The sequence below is a fragment of the Rhinolophus sinicus genome, chromosome 18 (assembly GCF_057876585.1).
Source record: "Rhinolophus sinicus isolate RSI-liver-muscle chromosome 18, RSI-T2T, whole genome shotgun sequence".
Classification (NCBI taxonomy): domain Eukaryota; kingdom Metazoa; phylum Chordata; class Mammalia; order Chiroptera; family Rhinolophidae; genus Rhinolophus; species Rhinolophus sinicus.
Window position 1 is genome coordinate 111,157,418 of NC_142518.1, and position 15,780 is coordinate 111,173,197.

Below are 15,780 nucleotides of genomic sequence, written 5' to 3' on the forward strand. Positions count from 1 at the left end.
CCTTCTTCCCTGTGTGTCTGTGTCCAAATTTCCCTCTTCTTATAAGGACCCCACCCTAATTCAGCACCACCTTTTCTTGATTACATCTCCAAAGAGCCTATTTCCAAATTAGATCACATTTACAAGTTCTAGATGTACTGTTCAACCCAGTACATATATAGCAAGGTCAAAAAAAGCTTATGGTAAACACACCTATACCCACCCTCTAGCTTCTGCCATTAACATACTACTATCATTGCTTTATCACACACTTATCTCTGTACCAACACTTATCTCCATTTTATTTTTGGTGCATTTCAAACTAAGTTGCAGACATCAGTCCACTTCCTCCTAAATAAATCAGTGTACATATCCTTAACGAGAGTTCAATATTTGGCAATAGTCATGGGGTTTTTCTGTTTGTTTCTACTGGTCATCAATCTGAGACATCAAAAAATGGTACAGAAAAAGATGAGTCTCCCAATTCATTTGAGGCGGTGTTTCCTATCTTCTGACTCTAGCTGTCACTCTGTCTCTTTCCTCTTTTTAAGGCAAACTTCGAGAAAGGACAATCCTACACCGTGTCTCTATTTCCTCACACTGACATCGTTCTTGCCCAAGTCTTTACCTATTGCTAAGTCCAAGAAACAGTTTCCTCATCTTACCTGCTTCCTGGCAGCAGTTGACAGTGACAATAGTAATCACGATGTCCATGAAACCAAGTTCTCCCTGGGGTTTCCCCTCTGCTTTGATGCTCCTCGGGTCTCTCCTACGGACCCTCCTCCCTGCCCGTTGTACGTGCTGGTGTACCTCCGGACACTACCCTGGGCCCTTTTCTCTTCCCACAGAGGGTCCATCTGCAGGAAAAAGTAACCACTCTTGCAATCTTAAGCAGAAAGAAGATTAAAACAGGGGCGAAGCGATGCGAGTAGGGACCTGTGGAGCGGAATTCTCCTTGGCACCCCACTGGCCCCGCCCCCGCCTCGCCCCGCCTGTCCTGTCGGGTCAGAACCCGCGGGGCCAGCAGGCTGAGGGCGGGAGACAACTGAGCGTGGCCCCGCCCCCTTTCTACAAGGAACGTGCGTGCTTGGAGACACGTACAGCCAATCAGTGAAAAGCAGTGGCCATGAGTGGCATACTCCTTGTCCTGTCATCTACAGCCCTGGCCTGCGGGACTGCACTTTGGCCAATGGTGGCGCGGGGCAGAGCTTGGGCAAGGGCGACGATCACCCGATCTGCGGCGGCCGCGGTGGTCGAGACAGTGGAGGCTGAAGCTATGATGGCGGCGACCGCGGCGGCTCGGGTGCGGGCGAGGACGCGGCGGGTCCCGGCACTGTGGCAGATTCGGTGGCTGCCGCTGTTGCTGCTGGTGGTGGCGGCGGCAACGGCGGCGGAGCAGCAGGTGCCCCTGGTGCTGTGGTCGAGTGACCGGTGAGCAGGGTGGGCCGGGGCGGGCCTCGCTGCGCGCCGCGGCGGCTGAGGTGCCCTCGCCCAACTCCAGGGTTGTCCTCGGCGAGGAGCGGCGAGGCCCAGAGGGAACTGTCTCTTGCTCGGTGGCCCCTAGCTAGTGGGTAGGGTCAGAAAGCTCCGGGCCCCCCGCATCAAGCTGGGCTCCCATGGGCTTCGGATCTCAAGCTATGGGCTCTCGCTTCACAACACCTCTTCTGTCCCCTGACAGGGACTTGTGGGCTCCTGCGGTCGATACCCACGAGGGCCACATCACCAGCGACATGCAGCTCTCTACCTACTTAGACCCCGCCCTGGAAATGGGCCCCCGCAATGTGCTGTTGTTCCTGCAGGACAAGGTGCGCCTGCCCCAGCCCTCTCTCCCTCGGTCCCGGGACACTGAGGCCCATTCCACAAGGAAAGCTTCTGTGACCTTCTTTCAATTGCAAGGAGGTGTGGCTCCTCTCTTGGGAAGGCCTGTAGGAGAAGGTTCAGTGGGAATGGTGTAGGCCTGGAAATGGCACCAACTTGATTGGGGGAAGCAAGGGGTCAGAGGCCAAATGCCTACTGAGTACCAAGCACTTAATCTGATCTACTCTACATGGTGGGGACTATCCACCCTCTTTACAGATGAGAAGACTGATGCCCAAGGAAGGGAATTGACTTGCCTATGGTCACACAGCTAATGGGTAGCAGAGTTGTGATTCTGACTCAGTGATCGTAATAGAAATAATCAAAAAATGATCACTTATTGAATTGCTTCATTTGCACGTGCTAAACTGTTGTCATTATCTGGTTTTACTGCCAAGGAAACTACGGCTTGTAGAGGTGCAGTGATGGGCTGCTTTATGCACACCACAATTGGTTCCAGCCTGAGTCCGTCAGACACCCCCTGCCCCCAGTTTGTGCTTATAACCAGGCACTCTGTTTTCCCTCCCAACCAGGTCTCTCTGTCCTCCCCAAAGCAGGCATGTAGACCATGAGAAGAGTCTAGGGCAGTCTGGGATTGGTGTTGGGGAAGTTAGCGGGCTTCTGCTTGTCCCTTCCTCGTTGGTGGCCCTTAACGCTCATTCCCCTTGTCGTCTTGCTACGTCACTCTGTGGGCACGCTGTGGCAGTCATGCTGGCCTGTAGTCCTTCCAGGAGGTGGTAAATAATGTAGTCTGACTGGAACTCGATTCTAGTTCCTTCCACTGCTTAACCAGCCTTTGGACGTGTGAAATAATCTGCGAATGCCCGTTTCTGCATCTGTAAAATGAAGATAACACCTACATCAGAGGGCTGTGAGATGCAGTTCTTAAAATCCACGTAAAACATCTAGCTGTGGTCCTCTGCCTTAAGGCCTTCATCCATTTACCAAATATGAACTGCCTACTATGTACCAGCTATTAAATGTTGGGGACATAACATTGAGCAGAATAACCCAAGCCCCTACCCTGAGGAGGCTGACGTTCTCGTGAGGGCAACAAGTCAGTGCTAACTTCATCTGTGATATAATGTCAGTACTATAGTGTTTAGAGAAGAAAGAAGGCTAAGGGGCCAGAGTGGCTTGAAACCCTGTTTAAGATCAGCGTGATCAGGCAAGGGCTCAATGGGAGGTGATATCTGAGCAAAGACCTAAATGGAGGGAGGGATGGAGCCATGTGGCTATGGGGGGGAAGGGTGTTCCTGGCAGAGGGAACAGCAGGTGCAAAGGCCCTGGGCAAGGAATGCTCTTGGTGAGCCCAGGGAAGAGCTGGTGTTGCTGGAGTGTAGGGAGTGAGAGAAAGGGCTGAAGGTGGTCAGCCAGTAGCCAGGAGATGAGGAGGAAAAAGATTAATTGCAGTTCTAAATGTGGCAGGAAGCCTTGGGTTATTTCTAGCAGGGAGTGCTGTGAGGAGATGGTGGTGGTTCCTGGGCTTCAAGGAGGAGAGCCCAGGTGGCCAAACAGGGTCAGGATTCCTGCCCAGAGAGGAGAGGAGGGCTGGGCAAGTGTGTGTACTAAACAGAATGAGGTTAGGGAAGCTGATTAAGATCTCCTCTAGGCCTAACTAGGAAAAGCCAGAGGAAGCTGGGAGCTGTGGTGGAGGGCAGCAGTTGAAGGGCATGACTAGGTTGCAGAGGAAAAGGGATGGGCGTCGGGGTTACTGTGGTCCAGAGAGCTCAGAAGACTTCAGTGCTTCCTCCAGTGCGTTCCAAGATCTTCACATCTTTCTCCCACCAAAGCCAGACGGGGAGGGGAACTTCTCACCCTCCTTTAGAAAACGTCCCATCCAGACTGGACTTAGGTGGCTCAAGCTGTTGCAGCTGGCATGCAGGTTCTCCTTTTCTCTGATTTCGTTGCAGGGGCATTCAGTAAATATTACTAATTGCCCCCCAGCCCCTCCCCTAGCTTCCCTCTTCCCTATCCAGTTCCTCTTATCTGCAGGCAGGCAGCTGACTCTTACTCCTGCGGTTACCACAAGTCAGCTGCCCGTAGATTTCCCCCCAACCGCATGACTGCCTTCCGTGTTTTCTCACCCTCACCCCGCCAGGAGGGTGCTAAGGAAAAGAAAGAACCTTCCACCCCACCCCCACTCCCAACTCACCCTTGCTCGCTCTTTTGACCAGACCACTTCTGACTCTAAATGAGATTTTGCTGGCCCTGCATATGAACAGGGAAGGTGTCTGCCCCCTGCCCTGGCCCTACCTTCTGAGCCTGTCTTCCCTGCTTCCCCACTAGCTGAGCATTGAGGACTTCACAGCATATGGTGGTGTGTTCGGAAACAAGCAGGACAGTGCCTTTTCTAACCTCGAGGTAAGAGTCCTCTCCCAGCTGCGGGCTATGGGGGCTGTCCTGTACCCCCTCCCCCAGCACAATAAGAACTGTTCCCTTAGGAACCAGAGATGCTGGTTTTGGGGGTAGAAAGGCCTGAGTGTCGGGCCAGGGGTATGCAGCATTTTCTTTCTGACCCGGAATGAGATTCCTGTGTGGGTGTGACTTGCCAGAGAGGTTTGAGGGGCTGGTCCAGGTACACTGGTCCCTTGCTAACTCATCCCCCACCTCTTCTCTCTCCCCAGAATGCTCTGGACCTGGCCCCCTCCTCTCTGGTGCTTCCCGCTGTCGACTGGTATGCGGTCAGCACTCTGACCACTTACCTGCAGGAGAAGCTCGGGGCCAGCCCCTTGCACGTGGACCTGGCCACCCTGCGGGAGCTGAAGCTCAATGCCAGCCTCCCAGCCTTGCTGCTCATCCGCCTGCCCTACACAGCCAGGTATGGCCCAGCCTCCAGCTGCAAGGCTCTGCGCGCTGGTAGCACAACTCAAAGATGGCAGTCCTCCCGTTCAGAGCCTTAAAGCCCTTCTAGAAGGTGCACTGTGCGGCCAGAAGAAGCAGGAAGGGCCTCTGGCTGGGCTGTGACTCGGAAGTTGGTGCCCACACTGAACTCGGCCTGTTGGGCCTCCAGAGATAAGACAGACGTGGGCCTTGGTGATGGGAAGCCGACTTGCCTCGCCAGGATCCATTCACGCAGCAGGTGGCAGGGCCGTGAGCAGGACTGTGAAGCAGGGCCGGGTGGGGCCATGAGGTCAGCACAAGGTGTGGAGGGAGCAGTGACCGTGGCCCCCAAAGTCCCCAGCTGGTGTGTGCTAGGTGAAGGGGACTAGAGCAGAAGGATATTCCGTGGAGGGGGGCACACGCTAGAGGGGCAGAGGGGATGCCACCCGGGAGGGTGGATGGCAGGGGCTCTAATGCTCTGTCTCTTCCATAGCTCGGGCCTGATGGCACCCAGGGAAGTCCTCACTGGCAATGGTGAGTGGGGTCAGGGAGGGTGCACATTTCCCACCCTTATCCAGTTCTCAGCCACAGAGAGCTGGTCCACCACTCCTCAGCCCCTCCTCATTCTCAGGGCAGCCCCCCTGCTTCTTGGAGCAGCTGGTAGCTGAGCGGGGAAATGTTGGCCCCCCAGGCCTCACTCCTCTCTAGCTGGGCCCTGCCTGGCAAAGGTTTTGGGGCATCAGGGTGTCCTCTGTGCTGGCACCTGTGGAGCCAGTTATCACTCAGGCAGGGTGAATCCTGTAGTTTTGGGTTTAATAGACCAGCAACATTTCAAAAAACAGTTCTGAAGGCTTGTTTTCTTTTTGCTATAAAGGACAGTCGTTCCCCATGGAAGGCCATCAGAAACCTGTGGGTAGCTTCGGAGTTTCCTCCGCCTCTGTCTTTTCTCATTCCCCTTAGTTAGGGCTTGACATTAGGGAACCGATGACTTAGGCCACAGATGTCCCAGGGGTGGACGGGATGAGAAGCAGCTGCTATTAGGAATCGCAGTGGAAACGGAAAACACTGGTGAAGGTTGGTGGGAGCCGGCTCTTTGAGGGTCTCCGTTTCCCACCACAGAGGACATGTCAGTTGCCAAGGGTGGGGGGACTTCACAGTCCAGACATCTGGTGGTTCCCACCTCAACAAGGTGATCTCACTGAGTGCCATCATGAGAGGACAGTGATGGGGGACCTGGAAGGGCATGACCTGGCCTCTGCTGGTGAAGGTCAGATGCTTTCTAACACCTGCTGGGGAGCGTTGCTGTAGCGGCTGCCTGTGACCTGCTTCTCTGCTCTCCCTGTTGCCCCTTAGATGAGGTCATTGGGCAGGTGCTGAGCACGCTCAAGTCTGAAGATGTCCCATACACAGCGGCCCTCACGGCAGTCCGCCCGTCCAGGGTACGTGCCCTTCCATAGGGGCCCTGGGAGGTGTGGGGAGAGGCTGCGTAGTGAGTCGGCCTGGAGGGGTGGGTGGCTCCCAGTGGAATGTCTCGATGGGAGCTGGCTTCTCCCCTGGGTCGATGTCAGGGGGGCATGAATAGGAGCCGTAAAGTCCTGCTACTCCTTCCAGGTGCAGCTTTCCATGTTGCCCTGTCAGTCTTACAGGCGGGCGTGCTCGGGCAGTAAGTCCAAGTATTCCTAAATTGGAGGGACTAGGAATAACACAAAGGCTTAGGGGCCAGCCAGGCATAGCTTCCTGGAGGAAGAGCCTCTGAGTATGACCGGTGGGGGGACAGTGAGGGCAGGCCACTTGGTTTGGGGCTTGCTCCCAGGGCTGTTGAGAGAAGGCTTGTGGGCTGTTTTTCAGGTGGCCCGTGATGTACCCATGGTGGCTGGGGGACTAGGTCGCCAGCTGCTGCAAAAAGAGCCAGTGTCAGCTCTGACCCAACCTGTGAGTTACAATGACACCGCACCCCGGATCCTGTTCTGGGCCCAGAACTTCACAGTGGTATACAGGGACCAGTGGAAGGATCTGACCCCCATGACCTTTGGGGTCCAGGACCTCAACCTGACTGGCTCCTTCTGGAATGACTCCTTTGCCAGGTAAGGGCAAAGTACCTGCCACTGCCGGTGGGTGTATTTGTTGGGGGTGTTCACTACGGGGATGCATGGGGTGAGACTGGTGGAGGGCTCTTGAAGTGGGGGGTGCTCAGAGTTCTGCTTCCCCATGCTCTCTAGTCCTTGGCTGGGACCCTGGTTGTTCATACTTCCCAGTTGCTTGGGAATTTAACACCTCCCCTTGAGTAATCTGACGGTGACTACACAAGGGTGCATACCAAGCCCCAGCCAGTTCTGGGGTTCTCATACCCTCCCTGTGTGGTGAGAGAGATTGCCCTCACCCCCAAAGCCCAACCTGGACATCTCAGTGACCCCAAGGGGGAGCTGAAAGGAGGAGGGGGCAGTGGGCTCGGGGGAGCCAGAGGAAGGAGCCTTCAGCTGGAGGTGGGGGACCTGTGTGCTGTTTCCTGACCTAGAATGTGATAGGGTCTCAGCTTTCCCATCTATCAAGTGGGGGCACCGCCTCTTCAGGTCGCTGCGAGGACCTGGGCAGCTTAGGTAGAAGCAGACTTGAGGAATTTTTTCAGGGCCCTTCCAGAGCCTGACAACTCCCCTCTCACTCTGGCCTTGCAGGCTTTCGCTGACCTATGAACAACTCTTTGGTACCACGGTGACATTCAAGTGAGTCTGAGGGTTGAGGTGTGGGTGGACTGCCATGGCTCTGGCTTCCTCAGTTGCCTGACACCCTGTGGCCTCTGGCAGGTTCATTCTGGCAAACCGCTTCTACCCAGTGTCAGCCCGGCACTGGTTTTCCATGGAGCGCTTGGAAATCCACAGCAATGGCTCCGTGGTCTACTTCAATGTCTCCCAGGTCACGGGGCCCAGCATCTACTCCTTCCACTGCCAGTACGTCAGCAGTCTGAGCAAGAATGGCAATCTCCTTGTGCCTCGCACACAGCCCTCTCTCTGGCAGATGACTATACAGGACTTCCAGGTAGGGAGCCGGGAGGAGCCCAGGCTGGAGGTAGCAGGGCCCTGGCGGAGAGGGGAGGGAGCAGAGGCCTGAAATCTCAGCATCCTTTGGGCTCAGGAATGTGGTCCAGAATCCCTCCCCAACGGTGTCCCATCCCGTGAGATTTGGACTACCCACTAACTCGGGAACCCCAGCCCTTACTGGGTCTCCCTCTGTGGGGCCACGTGGTCCTTTCTGTCCCCCAGATCCAGGCCTTCAACGTGATGGGCGAGCAGTTCTCCTACGCCAGTGACTGTGCTGGCTTCTTCTCCCCCGGCATCTGGATGGGGCTGCTCACCTCCCTGTTCATGCTTTTCATCTTCACCTATGGCCTGCACATGATCCTCAGCCTCAAGACCATGGACCGCTTTGATGACCACAAGGGGCCTGCCATCACTTTGACCCAGATTGTGTAACTCGGTGCCCATGGGGATTGAGGGTGTGATGGTGTCCAGGTTGTCGCCTTCTCACCTCGAGGCATGCTGCACCGAAGGGCTTCCTGTCTTCCATAGCATGAACCCCCAGTCCCCTCAGCCTTGTCTTGCTCCCCGTTCTACCCATTGAGGGGCTGCCCTGGGGCTGCCCACCCCCCATCTCTACCAACAAGGTGTACATATTCTGCATAGATGGTAGACCCATCTCCCAGCCTTGGTGATTGTGAGGGGAGGGGACTTGAATGGTCTCTCCTCCTTCCCCTTTCTCCTTATTTATTCTCATCTCTCCACCTTCACCTCTTGCTGTTTATAGTGCTTTTGTGTCGTCGGTGTTCCTTCCCTAGGCTTTATGGGGCTCCCTGCAGCCCCATAAAGTTCCCTGAGTTGCGGGGTGGGGTACAAGTACTATTAACTGCCCAGCTTGACTGGTGTTAACTGTTTTTTGGTGATGTGCTAACATTAAGCAGTACATTGTGGTTTATTTCTGTGGCCTGAGAAGGAGGGGACCTCCACGGCAGGTGGCCGGGGTGTGCTCACTGGGTTTCTGCATGTTCCTGCCCGTCGTGCCTGGTAGGAGCCTGGGCTGCTCGGTGGCTTTCCTTCCTAATACAATAAAGAAGGGTTGCTATGCTTCGGCCTCTTGTCACTCATTTCTGCACTGTACACAAGGGATGCGCTTGGCTGAGGCCTGTGGGAGAGGCGCCCCGTAGTCAGGCCAAGGGGGAGGTGGGAAGGCCTGTCGGGGTCCAGCGGGCTGCCTCTCCGGGGGAGCCAGGGGAGAGCTGGAGGGTCTTTAGCAAGCTGAGCTCCTGAGCGGCTAGTGTAGGGAGGGGGCTGCAGGGAGTGGGCAGGAAGGGCGGGGGTGGTTAGCGCTCGGGGGAGACGGCCGTGACAATGGCTGCCCCCCTGTCCCGAGGGGGCACCCCCGGCTGCCGCAGCAGCGCGCGCCTGACCATCAGGGCCGCGCCGAGCCTCCCGAGGGGCGGGGCGGGCGCGCGCGGCTCCCGCGCACGGATCCCTCGGTCGCAGCACCGGCCACCAGCCCGCCCCGCCCCGCTGCACTCCCCTCTGGGCTCTCCGCGAGCGGCGCCGCCTGCGGAGCCGTGCTGGTGCTGGGACCCTTCCTTTGGCAGCCCTCCCGGGAGGCGAGCCTGGAAGGCGGTGGCCCGGGCCGGGCGCGGCGGGGCGCAGGGAGGGGCCGGGACTCTTTGACGCGGCGGAGGGGTCAGACGTCGGCCGACGCGCCGCCATCTTTGGTCCAGTGCGGCGGCGGCTGTGGTGAAGGAGGAGGAGGAGCCGACGGCGCTGGCACCGAGCTCTGACCATGGATGAGGAATACGATGTGATCGTGCTGGGTACCGGCCTCACCGTAAGTGCGGCCTCCGGCGCCCCGGGCACCGCATCACCCCATCCTCCCCGCGGCGTTGCCGCCCCGGGCCCCATCCTCCCATCAGTGCCATCCGCGGCGCTCGGATCCCCGAAAAAACAGCTCCATGCCCACCCCCCCTTGCGACGTCACCTCTACCCACCGCTGTGGCCCCATTTCCAAGAAGCGACCCCCTTCCTTTCCGCCTCCTCGATTTCCCGGGACTCTGACCACTGGACCCTTCCATCCTCCCCACCTCGGCCCGGGATAACGCACCTCCACTCGGCCCGGTAACCCCCAGTGTTCTCTGGCCCCCGCCCATCGCCTGCACCTCTCACTCGTCCAGCATCCCCACCCATCTTGCGCTAATTAATCCTGGTGGGGATGAAGTACAAGGACCTCAGGTCAGAGGGCTTCGCCAGATTGGGTCCTCATCCTTCCTGGCTTTTTATGTGGCCCGGGGACCCAGGGAATGTTCCAGAAGTAGCAGCAGTAGGGGCACTGACCAGATTCCCGTTACCCCACCCTGGTCTTCCCATGGGGACCTCAGGCTGAGTAGTGTCTGCAGCCTTTGTCCTTGAGCTGATGACAGTGACTGGTGAGGGTGTTTATCTTCCCCCTTCCCTCAAACCCCGTTAGACCGCTCCCCTGAAAAACTCATCTCCCTCAGTCCGGGCGCAGAAGCCTCTTCCCGGGCCTGGAAGGCTCCTCAGGGTCAGGGGCAACTTGGAGGACTGAGCAGCCCAGGGTGGGGCCAGCGATTCCAGGTCCGTGCTTCACTTCCCTTCTGGGGGGCCTTCCCTGTCCAGCTGGGTCTTGTCTGCGGCTCATTGTGCCTCACCTGTCTTTTCCCGCTACTCTATGGAGCTAGATGACTTTCTTGGTGTGGTAGTTGCTGGAAGACCATCCGTGTGTCTGCTGGACACTCTCTTTCCATGCTTCCACGGTTTCTTCTTTTTCACTCCTTTACCCAGCAAGGTTATAAAGGAGACTGGTCGGTTGGTTCTGTTGCCTCCAATTTTAGGGGAGGCAACTAGCCTGGGGTGGAAGGAGCTGTCCATTTGCTTTGCTTTTCTCTCCGATTTGGGGTGGGGAACAAATCAGGGCTGCTGGTGGGAATGTGGGCAGGTGGGAGTGCAGCCAATGTCGCCCCTTCCCCAGGAATGCATCCTGTCGGGCATCATGTCCGTGAACGGGAAGAAAGTGCTGCACATGGACCGGAACCCCTACTATGGGGGCGAGAGCTCCTCCATCACACCCCTGGAGGAGGTGAGGCCACCTGCACCTGGGCCCGTCCCTCGTTAACCTCTCACGTAGGGCACTGAAGCAGCTCCCCAGGTTCTCTGGGCAGGCGAGTGGGGGAGGCACCTCCGCAGATCTTTAAGGTACCTTTCTTTCTGTCCCTCCTGCTTGCAGCTGTATAAGCGTTTTCAGTTGCTGGAGGGGCCTCCTGAGTCGATGGGCAGGGGCCGCGACTGGAATGTTGACCTGATCCCCAAATTCCTCATGGCCAACGGTGAGGGAGATGAATGCGGTATTGTGTGTGGGGGGGTGATTGGGACAACCAGAGGAGTGTTGGGCTCCATAGAAGGGGCCGCCAGAGCAGCTAGAGCTTCTGGAAGGAGCCATGCTGATGTTGTTGCCTTCCCATCACCGCCCTGCAGGGCAGCTGGTAAAGATGCTACTGTACACAGAGGTGACGCGCTACCTGGACTTCAAGGTGGTAGAAGGCAGCTTTGTCTACAAGGGGGGCAAGATCTACAAAGTGCCGTCCACAGAGACTGAAGCCTTGGCTTCCAGTGAGTGCAGGGTCCCCTGAACCAGAGAATCCTGAGGGCGGGGGCAGCCATTCAGAGCAGGGCACCCCTTGCCCACCGTCACATTCTCCGTGCAGTACCAGAAGCCCCTTGCTCTGTCTTCCCTCTACCGCCCCGGGCTGTGCCTCCCTGGTCGCCGGGAGGGAAGTCCATGTGCAGAGGGGATGTGGAGGGGAGATTGCTTGAATGACTTCAACCTTTGACAGGGCCTCCACCTGACCAGTGAAGCATCCCCAGTGTCAGAGCCTGCAGGGCCCTCAGAGCCTGTCCAGCCCAACCCCCTCTTTGTACAGATGGGGAAACTGAGGCCGAGAAGGGCAGAAGGGTGTTGATCTAAGGTCACACGGTAGTTAGCAAGAGAACTTAACTGGGAGCTAGGATACCTGCCTTCTTGGCCTGCCTAGTAGGAAGGAGAGGGTCGCGCCTCGGTGCGAAGGCTCTCATCATCTCCGCAGATCTGATGGGTATGTTTGAGAAACGGCGCTTCCGCAAGTTCCTGGTGTTTGTGGCAAACTTTGATGAGAACGACCCCAAGACCTTTGAGGGTGTCGATCCCCAGAGCACCAGCATGCGTGAAGTCTACCGGAAGTTTGACCTGGGCCAGGACGTCATCGACTTCACTGGCCACGCCCTGGCGCTCTACCGCACTGATGAGTGAGCTGGGAAGCTGGCATGGCAAACCGTTCTTCGCCCAGCCTACACCCTGCCCTCCCCACTGCTGCCTGCTGCGCCCTCAGCCTATCCTGCACATCTTCTGTACTCAGTCACACACTCACCTGTCGCTTTTTCCATTCCTTCCCTGGGTTACACTCATAGTCTTCCCCAGGCCATTGAAGGTGGGGGGAACACGGCCTGGTGTCTGGGTGGGGGTGAGCCAGGGGTGTTGCTGTTGGAGCCTCTTCTCCTGACCCTGTCCCCCCAGCTACCTGGACCAGCCCTGTCTTGAGACCATCAACCGCATCAAGTTGTACAGCGAGTCCCTGGCCCGGTATGGCAAGAGCCCATATTTATACCCACTCTATGGCCTTGGTGAGCTGCCTCAGGGCTTTGCAAGGTGAGGGCATGGCTTCTTTCAGTTGGCAATACTGAGTAGGACTAATGCTAAGAATGGAAACGACCCCCTTGAGCATTTCCATAGCATTTTGTACTTTCCCATTTTGTTTTTCATTTACTTGGCACTTTCCTTGGGAGCCGGGCCTGCAGCAGTGCTTTGAAGTGCAGAATTGAAGAGCCAGACCCCCACAGATCGGGCTTGCTCAGCTCCTGGCCTGAGTCAGGGAGCAATATGACTGGGCTGGGGGTCTTGGAACCTTGAGTCGGGGCTTCCCCAGAGCCCTCTGTTTTGTTCCCCAGACCATTTCCTTGAGGAGCTGTGCCCTCATGCCACCCTTATGTTAGCCCTTTGCAGGATGTTCTTGGCGACAGAGCCGGGAAGAACCATTGGCTCTCCTGAGCTCTGCCCACCTGGGACAGCCCTCTCTGCACCCCAGTGCTGGTGGGGGGAGGGTGCAGTGCTACTGGTCCTTGTTTCACCATCACTCTCCCCACCAGATTGAGTGCCATCTATGGGGGGACATACATGCTAAACAAACCTGTGGACGACATCATCATGGAGAATGGCAAGGTGGTGGGTGTGCAGTCTGAGGGAGAGGTAAGCCTTCCCCAGAGTGCAGTCATGATGGTCTGAGCGGGGCTTGTTCCTCTCCTTAGCGGCTCTCTTCCCAGTGACGCTGGCTCTGCTGGGTTTGCTGCTACTCAGCTGTGAGGGCTTTGGGCTGGGTACTGGGGCTCCAGAAGAAGACTACATAGCCATTCCTGTTGGTGAGAGGTATCTATCAGCCTATGGGCCGTGTCACTGGTGCAGGGAGTGTTACCTGATCACAGCATCTCATCAGAGGGGTTGCCCAGCCCTGCATATCGGAGTATACCTCCCTGAGATGCAGGATGAAGCTGTATGCTACAGGAGGGGCAGTCAGTGGTGGCAGCTCCGAGCAGTGCCCTGCCTGCCGGAGCTGTCAGCCCTAGCTGTGGGCCCGTCCCCACAACCATGTCGCGTAGGGTGGTGATTGGATGGGGACAGGACTTTCTGGTGCTTTCACAGGTGGCCCGATGCAAGCAGCTGATCTGTGACCCCAGCTACGTTCCAGACCGTGTACGGAAGGCTGGCCAGGTTATCCGCATCATTTGTATCCTCAGCCACCCCATCAAGAACACCAATGATGCCAACTCTTGCCAAATCATCATCCCTCAGAACCAGGTCAACAGGAAGTCAGGTAGGCCAAGCCCCACTGACTTCCTCCAGTGTGTTATCTTTGGGGTGACTCTGCCGCTTCCCATCAGCCTTGGGGCTCTCTGCCTGATGCCTCTACGGAGGAATGGGGACCTGCATCATAGTCCCCATGTCTTGGGGCCCTAGGGATTGGGTGGTTGGACTCTTCCCTTTCATGAGAGCAGCATCTTGGCTGCTGCCTGCTGTACGAGGCTGGAGAGGGGCAGGTAGGCCCAAATTCAGCCCAGCCCCCGGGAGCCCTTTGTGTGCCCGAGTTAATGAGCCCTTTCTGTGGGTAGACATCTACGTGTGCATGATCTCCTATGCACACAACGTGGCTGCTCAGGGCAAGTACATCGCCATCGCCAGCACCACAGTGGAGACTGCCGAGCCCGAAAAGGAGGTTGAACCGGCCCTGGAGCTCCTGGAGCCCATTGACCAAAAGTGAGTGGCTGGGGGGAAGAAGGGAGTCCAGGAGTTTGGGGAGTGGGGGCACCGGGACCAGGGAGGGCAAGGCTGGTTTGGAGGCCTGACCCTTCCCCTCCATCTGCCCCTTAGGTTTGTGGCTATCAGTGACTTGTACGAGCCCATCGATGATGGTTCTGAGAGCCAGGTAAGCAGCCTCTCCCGGCCCCGGCTCCTGGCTTCCTGCCCAGGGCCCCAGCCCAACTCACTCTGGGCCCCGGCTCTGGCTGTTTCCAGGTGTTCTGTTCCTGCTCCTATGATGCCACCACACACTTTGAGACAACCTGCAATGACATCAAAGACATCTACAAGCGCATGGCAGGCTCCGCCTTTGACTTTGAGAACATGAAGCGCAAACAGAACGATGTCTTTGGAGAAGCTGACCAGTGATTGCTGACCCTACCCCAGCCCCGGGTGCCCTCTCCCCCCTCTGTGTCTGTTCTCCAGGACTGGGGAGATAGGTGTGGCTGGGCACCCTGTTTCCAGCGTTCTCTGCTTCCCCCACCACATTCCTGTCACCCACCTTGTTGATACACTGACCAAATCCTTAATCTTAGTGACGGTTTGGGAGACGGGGGTTTCGATAGCATCCTCTTTCTTGGCCCTTCCTTATCCTGGGAAAAGAGGGTTCCTCTCCTTGTGTGTATCTCTTCCCCCCACCCCTAATTCTTCTGCTCTGTTTGGGAAAAACGGAAAGGAAAGCTTACTTCTGACCCCACCGCTTGCCCCCTACTGTAGTGGCCTTTGGAGGTGCCCCCGCCTCCCCCCCCAACTCGCTTGCGTGTTGGAGAGAAGGGGCCCTCCCAGCACAAAGTTGCATTCCCCCCCAACCCCATTAATTTATTCTAAGTTATTAACTTTTGCCCACCCCGTCCGAGAAGGGAATGCTGTGCTCCTCCCTTGCAGTCTGCTGGTGAGGCCTGGGGCTGTGGAGCAGCTCCCCTGGCCGGCTGGGCAGCCTGGGAGGGGAGAGGGCTTGGGTGTGGCCCCGTCGGAGGTGGAGCTTGTTGTGTTTGTTTCTTGTTTTTTCGTTTGTGTCCTCTGGTACTTGCTGAGAGAGAAGAAATGTGAGCAAAGCAGGAGGTGGGAAAATGGCTCCAGACCCCAGTGTGCCCCGCCCCACACCTTCCCCTTAGTGGTGGGAAACCCTTATCTTGCAAAGTGAATGTGTGCCCTTCCCCAACCTCTAGTGTATTTCACAGGAAACAAAACCTCCCAATAAAACTGTGTTGAAACCGAAGCACAGATCTCGAGTTTTATTTCCCAAAAGCTGGGCACTGGGCAGGGCCTTGGCTTCCTGGGCTGTCGTGAGTTCCAGACTCTAGCTTAGCTTGCCTCCTGATGGCTATAAAAATGTCATTTTCTTCGTCAGGAAAACCCTTGGGGTTCAATGTGAAGGAAACAGGGAAGGGTCTGGCCTGGGGTGGGGGTTGAAGTGGAAGGAGCAGGATCCCTGCCTCCAGGTTAAGGAGGAGGCAGAGGGGACACAGGCCCAGCCCCGTGGTCTGGGGAAACGGGGTACTGGGGTCCAGTCTTGGGTGAAGGTCAAACTGGTGGAAGCGGGGAACTAGGGCGGCCTCAGGCAGGGAGGCAGCAGGGTGTGGGATCTGGCCTTAGGCTGGGTCAACATCAAGGAAGTGGAGGGTCCGTGGGTCCAGCCTTGGGGTCAACAGGAGGAAGTAGGACTGGGAACCCAGTATTGGGCCTGGGGTTAATGCT

The 15,780-nt window shown here is 57.0% G+C and overlaps 2 protein-coding genes across 2 annotated transcripts; both read left to right on the forward strand.

Moving 5' to 3' along the window:
- Positions 1–1,184: 1,184 nt before the first annotated feature.
- On the forward strand, positions 1,185–8,774 carry ATP6AP1 (ATPase H+ transporting accessory protein 1). The gene is made up of 10 exons (XM_019719153.3): positions 1,185–1,410; positions 1,658–1,784; positions 4,126–4,200; positions 4,464–4,657; positions 5,153–5,193; positions 6,013–6,098; positions 6,508–6,743; positions 7,332–7,379; positions 7,461–7,692; positions 7,917–8,774. The coding sequence occupies exons 1-10, from the start codon at positions 1,256–1,258 to the stop codon at positions 8,124–8,126; spliced, it is 1,404 nt and encodes a 467-aa protein (XP_019574712.3). The 5' UTR covers positions 1,185–1,255; the 3' UTR covers positions 8,127–8,774.
- Positions 8,775–9,152: 378 nt separating this feature from the next.
- GDI1 (GDP dissociation inhibitor 1) lies at positions 9,153–15,301 on the forward strand. Its single transcript, XM_019719155.3, has 11 exons — positions 9,153–9,513; positions 10,672–10,779; positions 10,927–11,026; positions 11,175–11,309; positions 11,783–11,981; positions 12,250–12,381; positions 12,879–12,978; positions 13,429–13,600; positions 13,896–14,040; positions 14,155–14,209; positions 14,299–15,301. The coding sequence occupies exons 1-11, from the start codon at positions 9,469–9,471 to the stop codon at positions 14,449–14,451; spliced, it is 1,344 nt and encodes a 447-aa protein (XP_019574714.1). The 5' UTR covers positions 9,153–9,468; the 3' UTR covers positions 14,452–15,301.
- The last annotated feature ends 479 nt before the right edge of the window (positions 15,302–15,780 follow it).